Source organism: Sebastes umbrosus, chromosome 2 (assembly GCF_015220745.1).
Source record: "Sebastes umbrosus isolate fSebUmb1 chromosome 2, fSebUmb1.pri, whole genome shotgun sequence".
NCBI lineage: Eukaryota > Metazoa > Chordata > Actinopteri > Perciformes > Sebastidae > Sebastes > Sebastes umbrosus.
In genome coordinates, this window is record NC_051270.1 from 11,302,720 (window position 1) to 11,327,914 (window position 25,195).

General features: G+C 41.9%; 2 protein-coding genes across 15 annotated transcripts in view; both read right to left on the reverse strand.

Moving 5' to 3' along the window:
- chd9 (chromodomain helicase DNA binding protein 9) overlaps window positions 1–16,422 on the reverse strand; it is an 83,639-nt gene extending 67,217 nt beyond the window's left edge. For 5 of the 11 annotated variants that reach the window (XM_037750269.1, XM_037750290.1, XM_037750280.1 and 2 more), the window contains exons 1-2: window positions 16,139–16,422; window positions 9,827–11,499 (exon numbers count right to left, since the gene is read on the reverse strand). In XM_037750269.1, coding sequence (XP_037606197.1) covers window positions 9,827–11,395 — 1,569 coding nt within the window. In that variant the 5' untranslated portion in view covers window positions 11,396–11,499; window positions 16,139–16,422. Of the gene's footprint in view, window positions 1–1,669; window positions 1,763–9,826; window positions 11,500–15,010; window positions 15,369–15,413; window positions 15,702–16,138 lie in introns of those variants that run through there. The other 6 variants (XM_037750251.1, XM_037750240.1, XM_037750314.1 and 3 more) reach the window with 6 other exon arrangements.
- Window positions 16,423–19,595: 3,173 nt separating this feature from the next.
- LOC119477901 (akt interacting protein) overlaps window positions 19,596–25,195 on the reverse strand; it is an 8,618-nt gene continuing 3,018 nt past the window's right edge. For 2 of the 4 annotated variants that reach the window (XM_037752137.1, XM_037752145.1), the window contains exons 3-10: window positions 24,216–24,424; window positions 23,907–23,971; window positions 23,612–23,712; window positions 23,174–23,262; window positions 22,554–22,652; window positions 21,472–21,579; window positions 21,259–21,319; window positions 19,596–21,080 (exon numbers count right to left, since the gene is read on the reverse strand). In XM_037752137.1, the coding sequence (XP_037608065.1) occupies window positions 20,973–21,080; window positions 21,259–21,319; window positions 21,472–21,579; window positions 22,554–22,652; window positions 23,174–23,262; window positions 23,612–23,712; window positions 23,907–23,971; window positions 24,216–24,424 (840 nt within the window). In that variant the 3' untranslated portion in view covers window positions 19,596–20,972. Of the gene's footprint in view, window positions 21,081–21,258; window positions 21,320–21,471; window positions 21,580–22,553; window positions 22,653–23,173; window positions 23,263–23,611; window positions 23,713–23,906; window positions 23,972–24,215; window positions 24,428–25,195 lie in introns of all 4 variants that reach the window. The other 2 variants (XM_037752118.1, XM_037752128.1) reach the window with 1 other exon arrangement.

Genomic DNA, 25,195 nt, shown 5'->3' on the forward strand with positions numbered 1-25,195 from the left:
TGAGCCTGTATGGTGCTATGACTGTAGCTTGCCACACTACACAGTGAGCGATGATAGATTATGACTATGGCTGTCAAAGTTAACGCGATAATAACGCATTAACCCAAATTTGTTTTAATGCCACTAATTTATTTAACGCATTGATGCAATCAATCTTTAGGAGATTGTAGCAGGCTCAGTTTTAAAGCTAGAAGATACTGGCATCATATGAAACTAGACAATCTAAGGAATCCATTGGTACCAACCATGTCATACTAGCCTGTCAGTAAGGAGGTTAAATAACGCTCCAAACTTGTGCTAAATTTTGGCGAGGAAAAACTGTCATGGCCATTTTCAAAGGGGTCTCTTGACCTCTGACCTCAAGATATGTGAATGAAAATGGGTTCTATGGGTACCCACGAGTCTCTCCTTTACAAACATGCCCACTTTATGATAATCACATGCAGTTTGGGCCAAGTCATAGTCAAGTCAGCGCACTGACACACTGACAGCTGTTGTTACCTGTTGGGCTTGAGTTTGCAACGTTAGGATTTTAGCATATTTTTTATGCTAAATGCAGTACCTCTGAGGGTTTCTGGACAATATTTGTCATTGTTTTGTGTTGTTTATTGATTTTCTAATAATAATTATATACATACATTTGTATAAAGCAAGCATATTTTCCCAATCCCATGTTGATAAGAGTATTAAATACTTGACAAATCTCTCTTTAAGGTACATTTTGAACAGATAAAAAATGTGTGATTAATTTGCGATTAATTATGGACAATCATGCAATTAAACGCGATAGTATTAAATACTTCATACATTTTTTGAACCGATAATAAATATGCAATTAATCACAATAAATATTTTAATAGATTGACAGCCCTAATTATGACAGACCAATTTCAACAGTGAACTTTCTTCCGCGTGTTTTAAAATACTAAGCATAACACTTAACAAAAGACAGGACTTGCAAGATAGGCGTCCATAGCAACTAGGAAGTGACTTCCTACTGACACAAACCTGTTTTCTGAACTTACAAATCAGTAACCAGTAAGCAACTGCCGTCTCGGTGGACAACGTGACCGACGTTAAGTTCTTCCAAAGTCAAACGGTGTTTTAGAAAACCATGTTATCAGGTGGAACAGCAGGACAAACTTATTGCAGCCACACTAACTTTTACTCGCTTTACTCTAGCTGGCTTTATTCAAGCTTTACTTCATATATTAAGATGTTCTATTCCAAGATTTCCTCAGACTTCCTCCCTCCCTCCCTCCTACCACAAGACAACAACCACTGTCAGTTGTAAACACAAGGGCAAAGGGTCATTACTCGTTCTATATGCCTTTTCTAATTACCTTTGTTGCGCGCTACACTGAGGCTAATTTACAACTGATTTTCATGCTTCCTCAAGAGAGTCTTTTTATACCCAGAGACACTGTGGTTGTCTAACCACCCAGCTTTCCCTTCTCTGCTAGTCAAAGGTTAACATGAGTTCAAGGAGGTTGCGTCACATCACAACCAGAAAGCCTTGCATTCCAGTCACATACACACACACACAGAAAAAAAGAAACTTCACATTTGACCACCGAGCAAACACTCAAAATATTCAAAGCCATTTAATCCCAGGAGAAAGAGGCAAGGGAGAGAAGGAAGGACAGAAAAGCAGAATAAAAGAGCATACTTTAAATTCAGACCTACTGACAGTTTGGGCTGGCAGCGTTCCCACATGTTCCTGACACTCTCAATCCAAGTACAACTCCCTCCTCCCCCCTCCTGTCCCAGCTCCTCCCCCGCCTCCTCCTCCATTGAGCCCTCCCCTTCCGCCTGCAGCAAAGATCGCCTGACTTCCTGTTTACCTCTGACCCCTAGTTATCCCCCGCCCTTATCTGGCAGGCCACCAAACAGACAGGCTGATGAGGCCGGATGCAAACAGTCAGAACACTTGACATAGCGAGCAAGCCAGAGAGGGAGAGGGAGGGGGAGAGAGAGAGAGAGAGGGTTGTGTATGGATGTTGGGGGAGGTGATCAGGCAAAGTGTGTGAATGAGACAGCCTATCACCATGTGACCAGAGAAGCAGCAGGTTTCCCAGGGGTGTGTGTGTGGGAGAGCAAACTGTGCGCGTGTGGCGCATGTGGGGTGAGGGCTGGGGTGACGCATGGTGTCAAGTTTCAGGGCTGATTATGGCATTGCCTGCCCAGTCTGGTCGGCTAGCAGTTATATAAACCTCAGAGAGGTCAGGAAAGCAACAAAGCTAGCATATCACACATAAACGTGTTGCCAACCATGCTTGCAAGCGCACACAGATATCCTAAGTTGCTTACTCGTAATACATCTCAGAGGCCGAGGCAGGGTAGAGAGGGGTGAGCAGTGATACCCAGTCAGATGATAAATCTAAACCAGGCAGGCGGGCAGGCGGGCAGGGAGGAGGAGGCACCTGCTCCGTGTCACTGCCGAGGGCCTGTAGTGGCCATCAGTCCCCACTTCCATCTTTCCAAAAATGCAAAGCCAATCATTAAGAATACATGTATCATGTAAAGAAAATAGGGGTTAGGCCTGCACGATTTTGTAAAAATATCTAATTGCGATTATTTTGACTGATATTGTAATTGGGATATGATTTGCGATATTAGACAGTATGATCATTTTTAGGGATGCACCGATACCGGATTGAATATCAGGCCTAAACTGACTCAAATAGCTGGATCAGATATCGGTGACAATGGGACCAATATATTTAGATTCAATTCTATGTTTATATACTATATACATTATAAACTGGAATTTTAATTCCTGTTTAAGTTTTGACCAATTTGTTGCTGCATTAAAACGATTTACACCTGAATTGTAATTCCTGTAATTTTGAAAAAATTTTAACCAAGTTGTTGGTGTACGATTTATTATTTTAATAATAAATAATAATTCACTTAATTTATGTTGTGTTATCTATATATTTAATTGTTACATTTTGTTTTACAAAGTTAGGAAAGCAATGTTTAAGTCAAGCCGGTTGTTGCCTTACACATGAAGAATGGTATCCCTGGTATCCGATCGGTACTCTGTATCGGCCGATACCCAAAACCCAGGTATCGCTATCGGTATAGAAACTGAAAAAGTTGGATCGGTGCATCCCTAATCATTTGTACATCATTATTCTCATTTTCATTGCAAAACATAATGAAATTATTATGGTGTGATGTATGGTGTGAAGATGTTTTCTTAAGTCTGTAGAAAATGATGTGTGGACATCACTGCAGCATCACAATATTTAATTTAAAATGCTACTTTGACACACATTTCAGCTTGAACAAATTCTCGGCTTCGCGACGCAGGTCGAGAGGTGGGTCGGACCAGGGTTGATTTCAATGTGAACGGCACGCACCAGGGTCGCTAACAACGGGGCAGGACAAATCTATTTGGTTGCAAATAGGGGCGCACTGTCATGACGCAATTGTCACAGGTGCCTTAGCAAACGGTGCGACGGCAGCAGGAATGATTTCAGATACATTGGAGGTGACTGACGGACGATTTGAACAACACGGATATGTGGCAAGACTTTGAGGTAGAGGGGTTCCTGGCTGTCCGCGGTGAGGAAGAAAAAAGCGATAGATGACCGCGACGGTGAGTGGATAACGTGTGTATACGAACATAACAAGGCTGCTAAATGAGAGAGGCATCCATACACAGAAACAGCAACACACCGTGTAAGCAGACCACCTCACGGAACAGCCAGCTGTGAGCGCATCTGTTTTCAAAGCATGTTTGCACATGTTCTATTTGTAACGTTACCATTTTTAACTTTTTAAAATTTCCAAATAAACCTGCAAAAAGATCCATCTGTCGCCTGTTCCATCTGTTAACAAACCCAGTCCTAGTTTATTACATTATCGAACAATTAGCAAACTTCATGAAATATTAACTCATGTTATTACATTTTGACATGCTCTTATACATTATCCAACAGCTGCCACATGCCAAGCTGAAAAACTTTAGTAGGACTACTATATGTAGCAAATCTTTGCTGGGATGGTAGAGTGAGTGAAATAAACATTTCAGTCTTCATACATTTCTGTAATCCTTTTTGTAAATGTAGCCTATATTATTATATTAGATAGCACAACGTAGTCTAATATATGATAAATGGGTACTGTAGATGGACAGAGGAAAAAAGGTTCATGAGTGTTTATTGACAGATGCTGTAAATCTGTATATTGTCTGTATGTTTTTGCATAAATTAGATACAGATCCACGTAATATATAACATAGTTTAACCTGGTCCGACCCTGGTCATTGGTATGAAAGAGGTAATAGAAAAACTGACAACTGTTAATTTTTCCACGTCTAGTCTCCCATTTTTTTTTAATCAATCTGCAGCATCAAATCACCAATACATTCATGGTAGGAGGTAGTAAAGAAATGTAACTGTAGAGCAGCTGCATATAACACCCATTTTAGAGTAACCAGGTTATTGCAGTTCATTTAAACACGTTCTCTGATTTCTTGTGCTAACTTCATTTCTCCCATTAACCTGGTTTCTTGTGTGCACAAGGACCACAGTGGGCCATGTCAGTTTTGAATTGAAATGATGGCTCCTTAGGTACCAAAAATCGGGACTGATACCAGGATGGCAAACATCCTCTTTCAGTTTCAGTACGCCTGGAAGGAGTGTTTTGAATGTGCTGCTGTTGCCCCACAAATCTCCAAAACCAGTTTCCTTTTTGCCTTTGGGATTAGTTTAATTTGTACCCATATATAGCTCTATCAAATCCAAATTAAGACACATTAGGATTGTACAAAAAAGGAAGACACAAATCTCCCACTGAAAATCAACCACAACTGAATTTCCAAAGTTGAAACAAGACAATCAAGTTCTCCAGCAATTTTCAAAACTGGGCTGTCACGTTTTGCCAGGTAGTCCTTGAATGGTAAGGAGAGGGTGACATGGAAAGAAAAATTCAATATGTAATACTGTAGTATGATACATTAAATCTGGAAATCCAAAGGTAAACTATTTGCTGTACATCCCAATAAGCCCAAAAATGACAAGCCAGCAGTTAGCCAAGGTGTTTAATCTCAAGTTTTTCTTCAAAAGGCAGACTTTCAAATTTGTGCTGTAGCAACTATAGTTGATATCTTCCTTAAAAGAAGTACTGGGTGTGCTCCTTTTCATACACGCGGGGCACAATCCAGCAGGAAGTGATGACGAGTGGCGTTGGAGGAGCGTGCCTCTTAAATAGAGGGGAAAACCTTTGCCGGAGGGAGGTGGCGTCGCCTTAAACAAAGCATGGATCTGTCAGAGTGACCAAGATTTATTGTGCCATAATTGTTGACGAGATAATGATGCCACAGATAAAAAAAAAAAAGATACCAGCAATAACCTGTTGACTGCTCTGCTATATGGTATTCGCTCATTGTAATAGCATAATGTATAGTACTCCGCTATGTAATACACCCAAATACCCTATTGTGTTTGTGTCAGCATGCGGTTGAGGTAGGCATGCACGCCGCTTTCACCGGCTGAATTGAGCGGGGCATCCGGCGTATGTGCAGGCTCTGCCTACTCGGCGCACAACAGGCGTATGCCAGCATGGTAATGGTGCGGACCCACTAACTTCTGCCAACTATGAGCCAATGACGACAACAGTATGTGGCAATTAGCCAATCAAATTGCAGTGGGGCAACAAGCAATCAGCCCCACATGGCATCACATTTGTGTCATCTGCTTTCATTACTAAAAGCTTTTGGCTTATGCATTGTTGTTTTCCCACACATTTAAAGCACCATTTTAAAATTTTATGATCCAGCAACTGACCTTAAATTGTATTATGATAAATAACAGCAGCAACTGAGGATTTTTCATGTCATGCATTAATCCAGAATTACTGTATATCATTTCTAAATTACTCAGTACCACTAAAACCACACTATTTTCTGTTTGCCTCACTTGCCCCAAATGACCCATTGCCTCTATAAATCACCAGACAGAATAATCATTTGTTTTTGACTAATCCATATTGACGTAACTAGCTGAATAACTATCCAGTAACCAGACAAAACAAGATACTTATCATGTGAAAAACATGTTAATCCAATACTGCCACAAAGCAGTCCCAATCACAGAGTGCACAAAGGTCTCTTTCAACCTACACATCTCACAATTATTTTTTATTTTAACATGCACAGAGATTTCCCAGACATCTGTCTTGACTACACACAGCATAAAGACTTACTGCTGACTCACATGAGTACACGTAAGCATTACGAACTGGTATCCAGCTCAGAGGGGTCTCACTAGAGTGCTTGATGCCTGTAAGCTTGAACTACCTCTTCAGAGAAAGCCCTTTGCAGCCCCATAAATGCTGCTGAAATGATTCATGGGACAGGCTGGAGTTCTACACACATCTGTTCATTTGAATTTAGGTCCATTGCAACAGGGCCTAAGACCTTATTTTTACTCAATTTGACTTTTGAATTTGGCAACCTGGGACAACTGTTCAATCTTGAACCCCGGGTGCTCATCACAGCTGCAGCTGACCATTACAACCATTGGAAATCCTAATTAGCCACATTCACTGCGGGGGAGTGCAGAGTGGGCAGCTAGCCCCTGATGCCTTGCCTGTTCAGCAAACACACTATCAGCGGGCTCTTCACACATCGGTGCACATGAATAGCACAGTCAGCCTGTAAGCATCAACATGGGGCTGGATGTTGACACAGACGGGGAGAGGCTCATTCGTACGGCTGTGGTTCATGGCCTCATTTCAATCAAGGACCTTTTGCAGATGGGCAAATGGCCGGCCTTACCAGAGCTCATCCACACAGGCCACCCGTTTTGTTGTCACCTGCTGTCTGTTGGGGAATAGCCGAGGCAGTACTCGACACACAGGTCGTGTTATGGCTCATCATGGGCATACGTTTGGTTTCAGAAGTGGAGGGCGGGGGGGCATAATTGGTCTGCTGCCAGTAATTTAAATGAGTCACTCAAACTGTTACTGTAAAATGGTAATCATTCATGTGTTTATTACACTAGGGTGTGCAGAAACCGACAATGTGGGGTTGGTAAGATAATGCCAAACAACAGTCTGTATTGTCTGGGGCTGACCCGAATGCTTTGAAGCTTCGACCTTTTCCATGGTATTCGTCCTCCAAATCACTATTCAAATGCTCCATTTTTTATTTATTATTATTTTTCTAATTATATATATATATAGTATGTAATATGTAAGGGATAATGTACAACGAGCCGGTTATTGTTGTGAAAGAAACCCCGGCGGAGGGGTCTGTCATCGCCCTGAAGAGGTTTCTTTCACAACAATGACCCACTAGCTGTACATTATCCCACTTATTACACGGCTACTTACTTAAGAAATCAATAATTTGACACAAAAACGGTCCGCCAGAGTCCGACATCAGAACTGCGGCCATAGCAACGGTCTGTTATACATAGCAACGGTCCGCTATAAAGAAATAACAGACCGCAGAATGCCGTGATCAACCACCGGGCACTGAAACGGGGGAGATGGAGACAGACCGACAGAAGAACATGTCAGTCTGCCCCGCTGCGCTGATCCGCGAAGCTTCAAATAACTTTGAATATTGCTCACTCACTCAATTTGTTTGGGATAGCCCTAATAAACTGTGTGTTTTCTGTTTAAAAAGTACAAATGTCAGAAGATAGCAAGTAGGCTTACTACTCATCCATCTTTTAAGTAGTTACGTAAGGAATAATCCCACAACATTATTCATTATTCATATTCAACATCAGTTATTATTAGTTTTTCTCAGACAGATATCGCTGTTTGTTGCGTTTACAGGTATGCGTCTGTAGTGCTGCAGCGGCATTGAAACGGGGGAGATGGAGACAGACAGACAGACAGAGGAACATTACTCAAATATCGGTGAGTAATATTTCGAATCAGATATTACTCACCGAAGCTTCAAAGCTAAAAAAATGGTCTTCGGGCCAGCCCTAGTGTAGTCAGTGGCATGAGAGACTCAGCTCCGTCAGTAATGGGACATGGAAAACACACTTGTGGAAAAATGCGTGAATTTTCCACATGTGCGTGTTTCTAGTTTGAGATAATCTGTTTGTGCTGTACTCAACAAAATATGTTTAATTGTTGGTAAAACATATGTTGTTTTTGTAACAACATTGCTGTAATCTGAAAAAAAAAGTGATCAAAAAGGAATACATGGATGTGTTGAAATGCAAAACCATGATGAAACATCTGTTGCTTCTGCTGCTAGTCATGTGTCACTCGTGGGCCAAGAGGCTGTGTGGATGCTGCTAGGTTACTCGCCAACTGAGGTCCAGGAACCGCCTGAAGCCTGTTACAGCCAGCTAATGCATTCTCCCAACCTCCCCCTCTGCTTCTCTTCTCTCTCTCTCGTGCTCTTCCTCTCTGTCTCTTTCTTTCCTAAGCTCTCCTTCTTTTTTCCATTCGCTACTGCTCTCTCCATCCCCCGAACCCCCTCCCCCAAGTGCTAACCACTCTCCTCCACCACACTCTTCTCTTCCCGCCCGCTCTCTCACATGTGCACATGCACTCACACACACACACACACACACACACACACGCACAGACACTGTGGCAGCTACCACAACAGTGTGCAACCTCCCCCACACTCCATGGAGGCAGTGTGCAAGTGCCTCTGGCTTGCCCTGACCCACATCTTGATATAGCCCTAAGTATGCTTACAGCTAAATCCTGAAGACACTCCTGCCACTCTTAGCCTAATCAGGCCTGACCTGCTGTCGGCACACTGGGCAGATAGACAGGCCCGGCTGCGCAGACCATTATCATTTTCAGAAGGCTTTCAGATGGCCCTAGGTACCGCCTCTCTCCACCTTCCCCCCTCTCTCTCCACCACTGATTGCAGGTTTCCTACTAGACAGGCGAATGGTCTATCTGGGATAGTTAGTTAAACATTACACAAGTGGCTAGTTTCAGTGCCATGCTACGCTAGGATAAATTCTCTTAATGTCAGTAACAAAATGTTCTCCTTTAGAAAAGCAGATATACACTCACCGGCCACTTTATTAGGCACACCTGTTCAATTGCTTGTTAACACAAATAGCTAATCAGCCAATCACATGGCAGCAACTCAATGCATTTAGGCATCTAGAGGTGGTGAAGACGACTTGCTGAAGTTCAAACCGAGCATCAGAATGGGGAAGAAAGGGGATTTAAGTGACTTTGAACGTGGCATGGTTGTTGGTGCCAGACGGGCTGGTCTGAGTATTTCAAAAACTGCTGATCTACTGGGATTTTCACGCACAAGTATCTCTAGGGTTTACAGAGAATGGTCCGAAAAAGAGAAAATATCCAGTGAGCGGCAGTTGTGTGTGGACGAAAATGCCTCGTTGATGTCAGAGGTCAGAGGAGAATGGGCAGAGTGGTTTGAGATGATAGAAAGGCAACAGTAACTCAAATAACCACTCGTTACAAGCAAGGTATGCAGAATACCATCTCTGAACGCACAACACGTCGAACCTTGAAGCAGATGGGCTACAGCAGCAGAAGACCATCCGGTACTAGCACCGGCCACTTTATTAGGTACACCGTGTACCTAATAAAGTGGCCGGTGAGTGTATGTGCAAATATATCATCTAATTAATTTCACCGTCCTCCAATTCCACTCATTAGACTATACTGAGAAGAAATTGGGGTAAAGAGCAGAGTGCATAATGCCGTATGGATATAAATTAGAGTAGGACAAAAAGCATATTGCATTCAGAGGGATGCTCTGCTACAGCGTGGCTAAAAAATATACTGCCATGCATGTGCTTAAAAACAGACAAATGAATGATTTCATATTTTATAAGAACCAAAAAGTTACCTTTTCTTCCTTGTACTCAGCAGGTTGTGGTTTCCTGTGCTCACATCCCCCCTCTTGACTGGAATCGACCCAGGAGCAGTTGGAGTCATCCTGTTGGCTGAGAGCAGCCTCCAGCTGCGGCAGTAGGTCAGGCAGGAGGTCAGGAGGATCCAGGTCCTCCAAGTCTCCATCCTGAGCCTCTGATGGCAGGAGATTGTCTCCCAACGCTTGGTATCCATTAGTGTTGATGGCCCCGCAGCTCGGAGGCTGCTCAGAGGGCAGCTGGCTGGCCAGGCTGGAGAAGCAGTTCATAGACTCGCCAAACATCTCGGATGACTTGCAGTTTCCCTGTGTTTCTCGGAGCGCCCGGAAAGGACATTCCTCCTCCTGGCTAACTGGGGTCCTCATGACTGCTGCGGATGGAAACTGACATACTGTCGCCGAGAGCTCAGGCACTGTAGAAGTGAGGGGTGCAGTGGCAGTGGTGGTGGTGGGCATAGACACTGAGGCTGTGGACAAAGACTGCTGACTGAGACTGGGTATTTCTGGCTCTCCAGGGTAGGCAGGGTACTGAGCAGCTTGGAAAGCAGCAGCAGAACTGACTGAGCATGTGGGCAGGGAGTGAACCATAGATGAAGAATGCATGGGGAAGGGCAGGGTAGGGGCTTCCAGTCCTGATCCAGAGAATGCTTGATCTCCTCTCCTCAACTGGTAGCTACCCTGCTGCTGCTGCTGTGGCTGCAAGCAAGTCCCACTCAGCGAAGCATTTTGACCATCCAAATAAGACTTGCTTGGCATAACCCTTGAATGGAACCTTGGTCCTCCTACAGTAAGTTGGTGCTGAGTATGGTGACCTTGCTGTTGGCTCTGAGATTGACCTCCCTGGTGGAAGGAGAAGTTGTGATGCTGCTGTTGCTGCAGGGACATAGCCTGTGGGTTAATTTGTTGGTGCTGGCGCTGGTTTAACAGCTGTTGCTGATGGCTTTGCTGTTGTTGCAGCTGCTGCTGCTGCTGCATTCTGTGCTGCTGCTCCTGTTGTTGTTGATGACACGGGTGGTGTTGTTGCTGCTGTGTTTGTTGTTGTCGGACATGAAGTTGCTGGTTGTGCAGTTGTTGCTGCTGCTGATGACAAAGCTGTTGTTGCTGTTGAGATAAGGGGTGGTACATATTCCCGTTCTGGTCTTGGTCGCTCCACATTGGACTGCTACTGTTACAGAACAGCCCATTGGATTGAGGTGCTTGGCTTATGGCAGCATTATGGTACTGGCCATGTTGGTCTGCAATCATGCCACCACCTCCGCCACCACCACCTGGGCCCCCAGGACCAGAAAAAGGCTGCCCCATAGGGGCCTGTGCCTTAATGCCAATGTAGTGACTCATCTGCTGACTGTAAGCAGGCATGGCTTGTTGGGTGGCAACTGGTGGCATCACGTCTTGGTGCTTCCCCGGGTCTAGAGGCTCAACTTGAAGGGGCTCAAAGTCAGCGGTGAGGTTTAGCTCGTCCACAAGCGATGGCGCTGAGGGGAAGACATCCTCGTCCAGCCCGTCCAGACCTCCAACAAAGAGGGTGGGGTCACTAAAGAAGTCCATGGCGGGAGCCCGGAGCGCGACTGGAACCTTTGGAACTCCACTGGATCCAAGCTGGTCCCAATGAGCCTCGCTGTGAGCTACAGCATGTCCATTATATTGTGGCCCTTTCCAACAACAGAGGGGAGAAAAAATAAAATACAACATTAATATGAGAAGATGGAGACTGTGTGTAATGCAAGGTCTAGATGAAGATCAGATCACAGTTTGCAAACAAACTACAAGTTACTCATTAAAATCACACATAAATAAAACATTTTCAGGCTGAGATGACATGACCTTTCCCATCAAATCTACTTTTATCATCCTTTTCATCATCAGTGATACATGCTTGTAGGCTAGTAGAATTGCATGACCATGCAGTGTCAAAAAAAGGTTTCAAAAGGCAGGTAATGGCTAGGTCAGAAGGGTATGGAGGAAATTTGGTACCGTTAATTACCCATCAGCGCTGCCTTTCATGTGTGTAGCAAAGCAGCTGGTGCAAACCAACCGCCAGCACCAGCAGGTGCCTCTTCCTGTACCCCCACCCCTTTCACACACAAAAACGCACCACCACCCCCCCACCCCCACAACCAATGAAGCAGCCTGCCCTGCTACTGCAGAGTGTGTGGGAGGTGCAGACAGCTGATAGAATTTCAACAGCTAGGGACAGAGGAGGCAGAGGAGGTTCATTGAGCGCGTGTGTGTGTGTGTGTGTGTGTGTGTGTGTGTGTGCGAGTGCGTGTGTTCCGCAACCACAGAGCAGCGGAAGATGACAGAAGCTTACCCAGGTCAGTCATTATGTGCTGACTTGCTATGCACACAGGCAGGCACACAAGAGCACAAACAAGCACAGCCATTTCTCCAGTATAAATATAACTTATTGTTTCATTGGCCAACATATTATTTCAAATGACAGCCAACATGAAGGAAAGTGGTATTTTTAGTATACCATTCTCTTAAATACACTGGGTGTTGATGACATAACTGTGACAGCCTCAACTACTGCACATGTGATATGTAATCATAGGCCGAATAAATCACGAACAGTTACTTCTGTAAAGAGTACATAAATAAGACTGTCTGCAATGGTGGGCATTATGCCAATTTGCAATGGCAAATTCATACATAAGTGGCTAAACTTCCTTAAATCACAATATATTGTACAACCCCTTGCAACAGACTGTATTTGTACAGTCTGCGAGTGAATTTGAAAACATAAATACTGTCAGAATTCTGAGTTGTTACACTAAAACGTGATTCTAATTGGCAACTTTTCAACATTTAGGCTATGATGTTAAAAGGTGATTTTGCTTAGGTATGTGTAATGTCGCACCTGACATTCATAGATTAAATTTGCAGCACTATGTTTAATATCCAACGGTCCATTCAGAATGTGGTAAAGTATTTCAAATTACCAAAAAAACATGAAGCCTAAACCAAAGTTAAATCACAAACTGAACAAACAGAGGTAGGAAAAGGCTCTAGCAATATCACAGCATACAGTTATTTCTCTGGCTCACTGTCATGCCACCAGGCACGCACCATAGCCAATATAGGCCTATTATCAGTCTCCCCACACCAACCACTGTCAACAAGTCACAATAAAAATCTGTTCACACAAGCATGAAGCCATTCCTGTCAGTTTGGGTGGTGCCTCCGACTTCAGGTTCACTCCAGTGCTTTACTATCCTGTTTATTAGGGAATCATGTGATGATCCTGAAATGTGACATTCTCACTTAATTAATTTTTTTTAAGCTTCTTTCGATGCCTGTCTCTTAAGGCCCTCCTTGATGATTTGTCTCTCACGCTGTCAACAAGTAAAACAGGAGGCATGTGACATCACTGTCTGAGAAGAGAGACAATTTAAGTACAATAAAAAAAACTTTTCCCAGCCATACTCAAGTGATAATTACACCATCTCTAACCATAGTAAAAGGTGTTTTAAAGTATGTACTTGGGTTTCTGATGATGATAAGCTATTCATTTAAAGCTGCAGTGGGTAGAAATGGAGCAAATATGATTAAAAAAAGTTATTTTTATAAAACGGTCACTATATCCTGACAGTAGTGCATGAGAAGTAATCTGAAAAAAAAAAAAAACATGTGCCCCTGTGTCCTCCGGTGCTCCTAATGGCATCTGCAAGATTTCACAGAGAACAGGAGCCTGCCATCTATGAGCCGGCTGTCAATCATTCGTGAACTCTGACCAAACGGTCAAACTAGGCAGCGCTGATCAAATATGAATCAATATTCCTTTACTGTAATGTATTTCTCGCCTCGATTGTTTTCAGAATCATCTTGTAGTGTACTGTTTAGCTGTAAAATTAGAAAGTTTGTGCCCCGTAGCCATGTTGAGATCTGTTGAGGAAATACCAAGCACCGCCCACCAGCCGGAGCACAGCCAATAGGAACGCTCTCTCTCTCTCTCTGAATTGACCTGTGATTGGCCAAAGTCTCCCACCACGGGCTATATTTTTTAAAGCCTGAAAACAGAGCCATGAGGAGGTGCAGAAGTCTAGTTTGCTCTCAAAACACTTGAATTACAATATGCTGAAAGGTTATTATGGAATTATTTCCCAAGGATGTAAAAAACTAAGATGTGCACTAAGAATTTTGGATGACACAAAAGAGTTTGTGCCAAACAGGAGAATAAATCAAGTGTGCTTGTCATTTATTGAACACAAAAAACACATATGTAATGAAAATTAAACTATTTGTGTAATTTGAAATGATTTCCAGCACAGATATTATCTTGTTGGAGACATTCAAAGCAAGTCCGAGACACAGCCATATAGCTACCAAAGTTGAATGATGAGTAGTTATGAGCTATTATGTAGTCATATTATCTATATGTATCTATTTCTTTATATTAATCTTGTCTTTAGGTGGAGGCTTCAGATAAGCCCAGTGGGTTTTTTGCATCTTCCTGCACTGTATATTATTTTATTTGTTTTGTTATGTTGTGTAGTCTTAAAATTGTGCAAAATAAATAAACAAACAAATGAGGCGAAGTAAGCAATCAATTCAAACTGGATTTACTGACCCGGCAGCCATGTTGAGATCAGTTGAGGAAATACCAAGCACCGCCCATCAGCTGTGCGCAGCCAATAGGAACACTCAACAGGAACACTCTTTCTCAGAAATGACCCGTGATCGGCCAAAGTCTCCCGTCAAACGTTATGCCTACTGGAGCTTTAAGATGTGCACTAATAACTTTGGATGACACAAAAGAGTTTGTGCCAAACAGGAGAATAAATTAAGTGTGCTTGTCATTTATTGAACACAAAAATAAACTAATTTGTCATTGAATTCAGTCATTGAAATGATTTCCAGCACAGATAGTATCTTCTTGGGTTGGTGACATTCAAAGCAAGTCTGAGACACATCCATATAGCTACCAAAGTTGAAAGATGAGGCGAAGTAAGCGGTCAATTCAAATATTCAAATTGGATTTACACCAGTAAACTGGAGGTAAAAGCTGTATAAAAACTGCAGTGTGATGGGTTTGAACAATCATACACCTTTATATCATCTTTCCCCATGTGCCATGCAGCATGTTCCCACTGGTAACCTTTAACCGCCCCCCCCAATCTGGCCCTGAGACACAGACCAGTCCCCCCTCACCCTTATAGTCACCTTCCAGCTGTTTCCTCCACAATCATGACGTGGTAAGTCCCATCCAAGCCACGTGTTACTCTCATGTCTAATATCAACAACAGAACTGTGTACACAACTCCACCGAGGTCGCCATTGAATCCTGGAAACATCCAATTCTGCTGCACCTCAAACAGTCAAACCAGCATCAAACCAACAAGTTGTAGGCTGGCCGGCACATGCGTCAAGCTACTAGCCACGTTGGGGACAAAAGTTAGCCAAAGGGCGCGTTTAATTGGACTCCAGACTTGTTTTAATTGGTCGCCTACACTTGTTAAATTACGCACGACCGCGCAAAACGTTCGTCAACACGTTTCCAAAGCTTTAATAAGTTTAATACGGAGTCTTTAGCTCTCATTTATTACCAGACACCACCGGGGCTCACCTCTGAAGTCCCAGCATCCTCCTCTTCTTCATCTTCAGCCCAGCAGCAGCAGCAGCAATGGATGGCTTCAGCTCCTGAACGCAGCGTTTTCTAAACGATGTGTAGTTTTATAGATGATAATAAAGCAAGTGGAAGCTAAATGAGTGTGGCTACTTGGGGTGCATTTGATTAATTTTAGTTTTAAATTGGGTTGTTGGGAGCTGGTCACACGTGTTTCCTATAAACCTCCACTTTGGGAAAAACCACAGGATTCAAAAAGGTGTCGTGACGCTTCACACTGAGAGAAGAGGAGGAGGAGGAGGGGAGGAGGGAGGAGGAGATGGATGGGGAGGTCGACAGTGATGGTGTCCATGATAATACAACTAGTTACGCACCGACTTTCGTTTTAATTCTTACAAAAAACCGACGTATTGGCCGCATATAAGAAGTGCGGCGCTGACTGAGGTCGCTGTCAGTTCAGGACCACTTTACGCATCAATTTACGCGTCAAAACTGAGAGAAAAGTAAGATGTCATTTGCTTTTTTTTTACATGCAAACTTACGCAAAACTAACGCGGACAAGTTTTTAGTCAAGTCTTATTATCTACCGGTAGGATACCCACTAAAAAGCACGGTGTCATCAGACAGCTGAGCCTCTGTCAGCTATTTGACAGCTCCCTCTTTGCCTTGAATGAAACTGCGTCTGAAACACACACTAAAACACACGAAGAAGTGGTTTTTCTCACCTGAAACGAACCCCCAACAAAGTGCACCTCCTTGGCGGTCCACGCAGAGAGAGAGAGTAGTGTTATTATCGGGTTGAAGTTGTGACTGTGTTGTTTAGTTGTACTCCTGCTGGCGACCACGGCGGCGCAGCGGCGGCTCTACCGCTGCTGCTGCTGCTGCTGCTGACGTGACTGTGATAACACCGGCATTTGCATATTAGTGACCTCCTCTCTGATTGGAGCACTCACAATTCACCACACATTCACGTTTCTGTGTATAAATAAAAGCCGGTTCTGTCAGTGTGAGTGCTTTTGGTACTGTGGCGCCTCCAGCAAGCTCCAGAAAGCTGCTGATTAAATCCTGGTTTCATGCGTAAAAGTGCCTCTGTTGACAGAGTGCATAAGATGGCCGCGTACGAGCCAGAGCCAATCAGGAGAGGTTTTACTATCGCACATGCAACTGGAGTCTCTACTCAATGCAAACATGGCATGGGGTGGATGAGCTGCTCTCTGTGGGTGCATGGCGACCTCTGGTGGCTGACTGGGTTAACATACTGCCACTAAATTAAATCATTCCAATTTGGACTTGTACTCAATATGGAACACCAAAATACATGTTATCAAGAGCTCGTTATCCTTAGAACATTTTAAAAAGGAAATTATCATCACATTTGATTCATGATGTCTAATTATCTTTTGATATGTTTAGATACATTTTCTTTTTTTTCTGTACTGTTTTTTGTATGTATTTCATTTTTTTTATTGGATTGTTTTCCACTATTTGGTTAGGGGTTTTTCTGCACATTTTGTGTACTTCATGTTGTTTTTTAACTTTTGTTTTATTTTTAAAATTATGTTAGTTTATATCTTTCTTTCTTTTTAGTTATTGTGTTTTTTTTTCTCCAGAGGTTGGTGGGCACGGGGTCCTTTGTGTTTAAGCCTGTGGCTTCTTGAGCTCTCCTGACACATTTATTGTTTTTTTTCATTGACTGGATTTTGTGCAGTTTTATATATGTGCAAATAAATAAATACAAAATAAATAAATACATAAATAAATAGTGTGTTCATATTGACTTTATATAATTCATCTTTAATCTCAAAGGACACACCAGTACGCTATATAATGGGGCAGTTAAGCTGAAATAGTCATAACAATTGTGTATTTTGTGATAAAAGCAACACACAGATGTGGCACAGATGTAGGTTTATATGTTGTGAAAATATATAGATATATCAGGGCACTGCAAATTTGGCCCCTGGTTGCCATGGCGGCCACAACAAATTGATGATCTAGTTCATAAATATGCTCTATGTTCTGATAAACAACTTGCTAGAATTAGTTATGTTGAACATTTGAAACAATACTTTCTTGTGCTATAGAGCTATTTAGTCAGAACTTGATTGCATACAATTCTGCTTTATACTCTGTTACATCAGTGGCTAAAGAACCAATATATTGAGTCATTTAAATTCTATTCAGCCAAAATAATGCAAATATACAGAAACTACAGAACCATACAAATGTTTTAAAAATGTAGTAAAAATTGTAGGGACAATGGCAATATTTACACTGAGAGGGGTCTAATATGGAATATAAATATAAGTGAGTGAAAAGAATAGTAATGAGTGTGTGTGTATGCTCTGCATGTATGTGTGTATGTGAACGTGTGTGGATAAGGGGGGCAGCATGTGGTGCATGGTGGGCGCCCTGGAGAGGTCAGAGTTCACAGTCCTGATGGCCTGGGGAAAGAAACTCCGCCTCAGTCTCTCTTGTTTTTGCAGCCTGGCTGCGGAGGCGCTTGCCTGACCGCAACAGCTGGCACAGTCCAATGTTTTGGTGGTGAGGATCCTTCATAATCCTGAAGGCTCTGGTTCTGCACCTCCTGGTGTACAAGTCCTGCAGGGAGGGGAGTGTGGTTCCAGTAGTGCGTACACTCGGCCGAACGCACTACCCTCTGCAGAGCCCTCCCATGTGATGAGATGTGGCACAGATGTAAGTTTATATGTTGTGAAAATATATAGAGATCAGGGCACAGCAAATTTGGCCCCTGGTTGCCAATGGCAGCCACAACAAGGTACACGGCCACTCACAGGTTGTATATAGATTGTCCTTCTATCATGAAGGCAAGGGAGTGACGTTTGATACCTGAAGTGACCTTTTATTAGGTTTTTGCGTTTTTCTCAGGTTAAAAGTTCTAAAAAGCACCTTTAAAAAATAAAGAGGAAAATAAACATGTCTCTGATATCTGATGTAATCAGCTGAAACACACCTTGGAAATCATCAAGACTCATAAAATCAGTTATCTGCAACAATTAGGAATATTCAGCGCCTATTTGGCGGCGATTTTGAAAATTTGCAGCACCCCGATATCTATATCTATTCATAATATATAAACCTACATCTGTGCCAAATGTGTTGCTTTTATCGCAAAATGCACAGTTGTTATGCTTAACTGTCCCACTAATAGAAAAGTATGCCCTGATTTTGATTCCAGGTATTCTGCTAGGACTCCTCAACAGATCAATTCAATATTCCTATAATAAAAGAATCATTGTCTGTGTAGTAACCTTTGACAATTTATTACAGATTATGTATCTAGGTAATGTGCCCTTTTAACAGCAGCTATTTGACATATCATTGCAGGTTAACACAGCTCTAATTGTTAAATTTAATTATAGTCCCGTTCTATTTAGTGTCACAGTCATTCCAGTGAGCCAGCATTCACAATACCAGGGCCCTAGCACACCTAAATGGAACAGGGCCATAATTAAAGGTATTATTGATGACATTTTTATGAATTAAAGTGTTGCTTTTCCTGAAAAAAATGATTGTGAATTCATTTAAAAAAATGCTGGCAAAATGTTTTGTTTATCTCTGTGGAAGATATCTGATGTTTGGTTCCCACTTCTAACAAGGCTTTTGAGCCAATAGTAAAACATTGTTGGTATCACGTGGTATCTCTGGGTCAGCAGTTAGTGTGGAGAAAAGGGATAAATGGCTAAGACTGATTGTAAATACAATAGAACGGGGGAGGGAGAATGCAACATCTAGTGGCTGAATGTTATCAATAGCACCTTTAATTTTATTAATTACACCTGTTTACCCTGCAAAGGCATGTCAAGATAACTGCTGTGAAAATGGCCTATTGTGGAATATTGATGAACATGATTGTATGTGAACACATCTATTACTATACAGATGTTTAAGAGTGAACCTTCTCTCCCATGTAGACCATATACTAAAGTACTTTGAAAATAATCCTTACTTTCTCCCCTGCAATGATCAGAGCAGGAGTCAACTGTTGATTAGCAGTATCTCATTTGGCAACACTTGGGGATAAAGAAATCATGGGAAAAATCTGTATTGTCTGTATATAATCTGTGCTCTGAATCAGGCATTTCCAATAGCCTGCAGTGAGTAAAGCTATTTAAGTCGATCCCTCCCAAGTGCGATAACAAAAATTCCAATTATGACTTAGTTTTTGATCAGTTTATTGATTTCAGAGAAAAGCATTTAAACCTCATGTCATCTATGCAGTAACGTCTCTCACAAACTGGAGCAGGAATGGGTCCATATGGAACACATTAGCACTCACACGTTTGAAGATGTCGACAGCCCAAATGTCAGTGTGTGAAGTACACCGAAATTTTCACAGCAGCTATAAATAGATCGAACAGGTTTCAGCACCATATCTGCTATTCTAAAATAACTCTTTTCCTTCTGGGCTTCCCACACATTTTAAAACTCCCATCCTTTTTCCCCCACACCCTTAAGTTTGACAATATTTGCATATAACTAACAATTAAGCCAGAGCCCTTACAGATGAAGACATTACATAAAACGCAACTGGCACAACAGAGAAGGTGTATTCTTGTAGCTGGACAAAACTCCTTTTTGTGTTGCTCAGAAACTAGTCAATAACTAAACCTTATCAAAATACATTTCCTCCAGATTTATGTGGGAATTCTGCAATAACTTCTTTGACTTGTAATGAAAAGATCTGTAAGGAAGCTTAAGTAACATTTGCAAAGAAAACCTCCCAAAAAATAACTTAGAAAATCCAAGCGTCAATGCAGACAGGCCTCTAAAAGTCAAAGCTTAGCACAGCATCCATTATTTACACATCAAAACTTTAATAACCAACAGCCAGAGGGTACATAAAACATTCAAAATTATTTAAAATCAGACAAAATAAAATAATAGAGCTTACTTATTTCGCATCTCATTTAAAACCATACGGGCCTGCTCTGCTTTATATATATAAGGAACTATGTAAGACGATAGTTTACACGGTGGGATTAAGAAGAAATCATTGTCCAATTAGAAACAAATGTAAAACATATCATGTCAATCTAATTGGGTAATGAGGGTGGTTTCATTCACACAGCTGTGACTGACAACATTCCAAATCTGACAAATAAAACAGTCCTGAGCCAATTTCAACAAGTGGTAGAGATCACGTAGTCCACTATACTTACCGTATGAATGCTTTACTCATACTTTTCAGCTCCTTTTGGGACAGTATGCTGTATCATCTAGCCCAACATGTGCATGGATCTGAAAAATCTAACTGAGAAAGCTCTTTGATTGCATCACAGCCGAAAAGATGTTTCTGGGACATCCATTTGTCATCGTCGATTTACATATAATACAAACTTTGTTTCCTTATTCTAAAGCCGTTTGAGGAGATGCCTACGAAGCTTTTAAAGCTGAGCAATAATGTGGAGATTTAAAGTAAAGTTCTCCCAACTGTTTCAAGGATCCAGTTCGCTTAAACAGCTGAGGCAAGCCAGTGGTGTGGCGTCCGATGCATATGGGCCTCCCTCTAGCGGCTGCTGCATCGACAGTGCAGGTTCAGCTCTGGGGAGGACTGTCGTCTTTGCTGAAGGGCTGCGTCGATCCAGGCTTCACCCAAGACAGCCCCGACACCTGCGTTCCCTTGTGGTGATCCTCAGGCCGTCTCTAGAGCAACAAAAGGCAAATTAGCGGTTACATAACAGGAATAGCTCGACCAATCAAAATGCTTATAGCTCAAACTCTATTTGGGTTGTTATTCTGGGAGGAGAAGTAGACTGAACTCTCCTGCTTGTATAAAATCAAAAAAAATCTTAGATGGTTAAGTTATGTAGTAAAAACTTACTTTGTATGTGAACATCCGCTCTTTTGCTTCCTCATGAACAGCTGGGTTCCATGGAGAAAAACTATCAAATGGATAAGAATGGCGATGTGAGCGTGAGAGGGAACTTTTTTTCTCCTTCAGAGTTTCATCTCACACGCACATACAGTACAAACATAGTATTACAGGGTGTGTTTTCTTGTAGAGGAATGTTAAAAATGTGAACAATTTACCAACCTTATTGCGTAGGGATCATCTATCTTGGGCTGGTCAAAAAGATGACTGTTGCATAGTTTCACACTATCCACCACTTTGCTTTTGAACAACTGCACGTCCTTTTCATATCTGAACATTTTAAAAAGAGGGTATGCTTTAGGATAAGTGAGACAAGAGTCACTAAAGAAAATCAAAGCTGCAACAGGCAGCTGGACAGAAAAATGAATTGGAACAAAAAGACTGGAGTTCTTTGTCCCTTTTTTTAAATTACAGATAATATATTTATTTTTTTAGAATTTCACGTGCAAAGGCCTGTACACAATATTCATCATATTTCTGCGTTGTTCAGTGCATGACAAAACCAGCGCGTTTCTGAAAAGTTTGCACGGCCACACAAAAATACCCTTTCTCCTCATTTGGAACAATTGACAATTGGTGCGAAGAAAATGTGGACACTCAACCTTACACTGACAGAGGTTTCTATTATTTAGTCCATTCCATTTACATCAATGAGTGTAGGCCAAATAACAGAAACACCTTTAAGCATAATGCAATACAATTCAACAGCACCACAAATGTCATTCTCCAAAATGACTACAGTTGAATCAACACCTCTCTGAAACAGTTTCAGCTTCATTAAGGTATGATTTATTGCAGGACTGTTGTTGACTGAATTCATTTTAGCTAGGTGTACCTAATAAACTGGCAATTTCTGAGCAGCAGACATTTTGGCATGTCAGCAGGAAAAGCACACGTGTAATTGAGAACATTAACAACAACTGCATTTCATTTAGGTGAGCTAGTCTAAGGGTCCTGGTATTGTGCATGCTAGCTCACTGGCATGGCTTACTGGGACACTTGATGGAACTGAGCAATCATTAGTGAAATTTGTTTCACCTGTGCTTTTCCTGCTTTGACAAGTCAAAGAACCAATATATTGAGTCATTTAAATTCTATTCAGCCAAAATAATTCAAATATTGTATATTGTAAAACTTAAAATTGAAAGAATATTCTTCAGCAGCATCACAGTAAGTGTTGCTTTTTTACAGTTCATCTCCTACTTCAGGATGAAAACAATTGGAAAGGAGGCTCAGATACTCACAGCACAGCAGCCTCTGGGTTGAGTGGTTCCGTGGTATTGATCTTGTAGAAAATTGTTCGTGCGTACATCAAGACTTGCCAGATGTGGTTGTGATTCCGTCTACAAGAACGCAACATAAGGAGTTGACAACATCATTAAACCTTTTTGCCAGGAACATGGATGCATCACATCACTTGATGGTCTCCTTTTTGATGTGATAAAACTAAGAAGACTAAAAGTGTAAAATAGGCTTCATTTTCTCGACCACCACTAACAATGAATGCCCTACCATCATAGAAGTGTAGCTACATTCATAACCTTGTTCTGAGTGATGAAATGTTAGGATATGAAATTAGGTGAATATTCCAAAATATCCCTACTCTCATTTGATCACCATACTGAATGTATTTTCACAATGTTGTTAATAATTCTCTCGTTCTGTTTGGTCCAAAAGATGACTTTGCAGACAATGTCCAGCTGTCCAAGAGAAGCACTGACCAAGCCAAACTGTCTCAGGGGGGGTGAGGTGGTGTGTGTGTGTGTGTGTGTGTGTGTGTGTGTGTGTGTGTGTGTGTGTGTGTGTGTGTGTGTAGCATTTCATACAAGAGTAAATTGTAAAAGCATGAAAGCAGAGAGCATACCTCCATTTGGTGAAAGCTCTTCTGACATCAAGCTCTCCAGACACAGGGTCAACAAGAGGATGGAAGACTGGGATGTCAAATACTAATTTCTGAAACAAAGCATAAGGAACAGATGTTTGAGGGTTTGCAACAACTTTTTGCTCAACAAAATGTTTTGACTGTTCTGTAACACAAAGCGTTGTTTCCAAGATTATTGGTCAACCTACTAGTAAACGCATCAATTTAAGTTGAAAAAAATATGTAGTTTAACAATTTAAATACAACTGAACACATGATGACAGTTTGAGATGTTTCAAGATGTGAACATTATTTTCGAGACCTTTGCAGACCTGGAAAAAAAGTCACAATAAGCATAAATACTATATGATTGGATGGATGCATAAAACACTGTCTTTGTAAACAGTAAAAGACAAATAAAAACAAGTGCACTATACTTACAGGACAATCTCCATCTGGATAGTTATCTGGAATATACACAGTGAATTTGAAGACTCCATCCTGGTACAAGCCATGTCTGATGAATATGACCCCAAACCACACTAGACAGTGGGAGACATAAGGTACTTCCATCAACACAGGTATGAATCATGCAGAACCAACCAGTGTAAATGCACAGACAATTTAGTTTTATTTTAGTTATACATCTTCAGCATTCAAGAAGGAATCCATGAGTAGCCACATTGTATTAGTGTATATATGAAACAGGCATGAACTTCAAAAAGAGGGTCCTTACTTAGTGCTGATTTGTAGGATGGCTGGACATAAATTCCAGGGAGTTTCTGCTTAATCACTAGTGTGCTGCAGGTCACATGGCAAGAAGTCAGATCAATACAAAAGGGAGAGAAACATGCATGAAACTTATTAACCTAAAGGGATACTTTGAACCCAACTCAACACAGACTATGCCTATGTGTTTTAAAAGCAAGTGCTACCAACATATTTCAAAATGGAAATCCAAATAAAAACATAGAAAAACACAAGTGATAAGGGAATACACACAAACACACTGAACTTTTAATTCTGACGGTCGTCCAATACTTACAACTCGGCAAGCAGAGAGTACTCCAAGTAAAAGGGCCCATAGGAGGCGTGTGTGCCATTGGCTGACTGGGCTGGGGTCACCGTTGACGCGGGCTTGGTAATGGGGGTTGCATTCTTAGGAATGGGTGGAAGCTGCTTTTTGCCAAAGGGCAGCCGGGCTGGGCTGGCTCTCTGGTCCCCGTGACCGCTCTGTTCCTCGCTGTCAGATCTCTGCTGTTTTGTATGAGAAATATAACAGGAATCTCAACATATCAGCTATAAACAAAAATCCAGCTATGTGAAAAAGCAGGCAGAAGGAACGTCTTTAGAGCCAGATTAGAAAAGGCTACTGTTTATGAGCCATTAGACACACTAGGTAGTAAGTTAACCATGTGCTGTGACCAAACTCTCATGTTACACTGCCCATCTGGTTTACAGCTCATCAGGAAGAAGCGTCTAGACAAGAGCAAGCACTTCCAAATACAGCTATCATTGTATCTCAGGATGATAAGAGCAGTTACAGTAAAGAGTCACTGTGCACATCGAGCACAAAGCAGCAGGATGGCAGTAATGCATCAGAAAGCCACAACGTACGCTGCTGCTGACGACAACTACAAAATGCCAGGAATGTTTGCAGTCAATAGTGTGCTATTGCAGCAGATTTAGCCTGCACATTCATTGAAGTTAGACTTGACTTCATAATGTTTGAAATGTTCCTGTGACTAGGCAGAAAAAAATGAACTCACACCCATGCTAAAGGTACAATGCTTGCCTCCTCCCTACCTCACCCAGGTTGCACCAGCATGCTATAATGTACCTCCCCTCCCCGTTGTTTGTGGAAATTCAGTCTAGTTCTAGCTAACTGTACTAAACCACTGACAATGCTTACTGGTATTGAACTGAGTGAGTGAGTGAGTGAGTGAGTGAGTGAGTGAGTGAGTGAGTGAGTGAGTGAGTGAGTGAGTGAGTGAGTGAGTGAGTGAGAGAGAGAGAGAGAGAGAG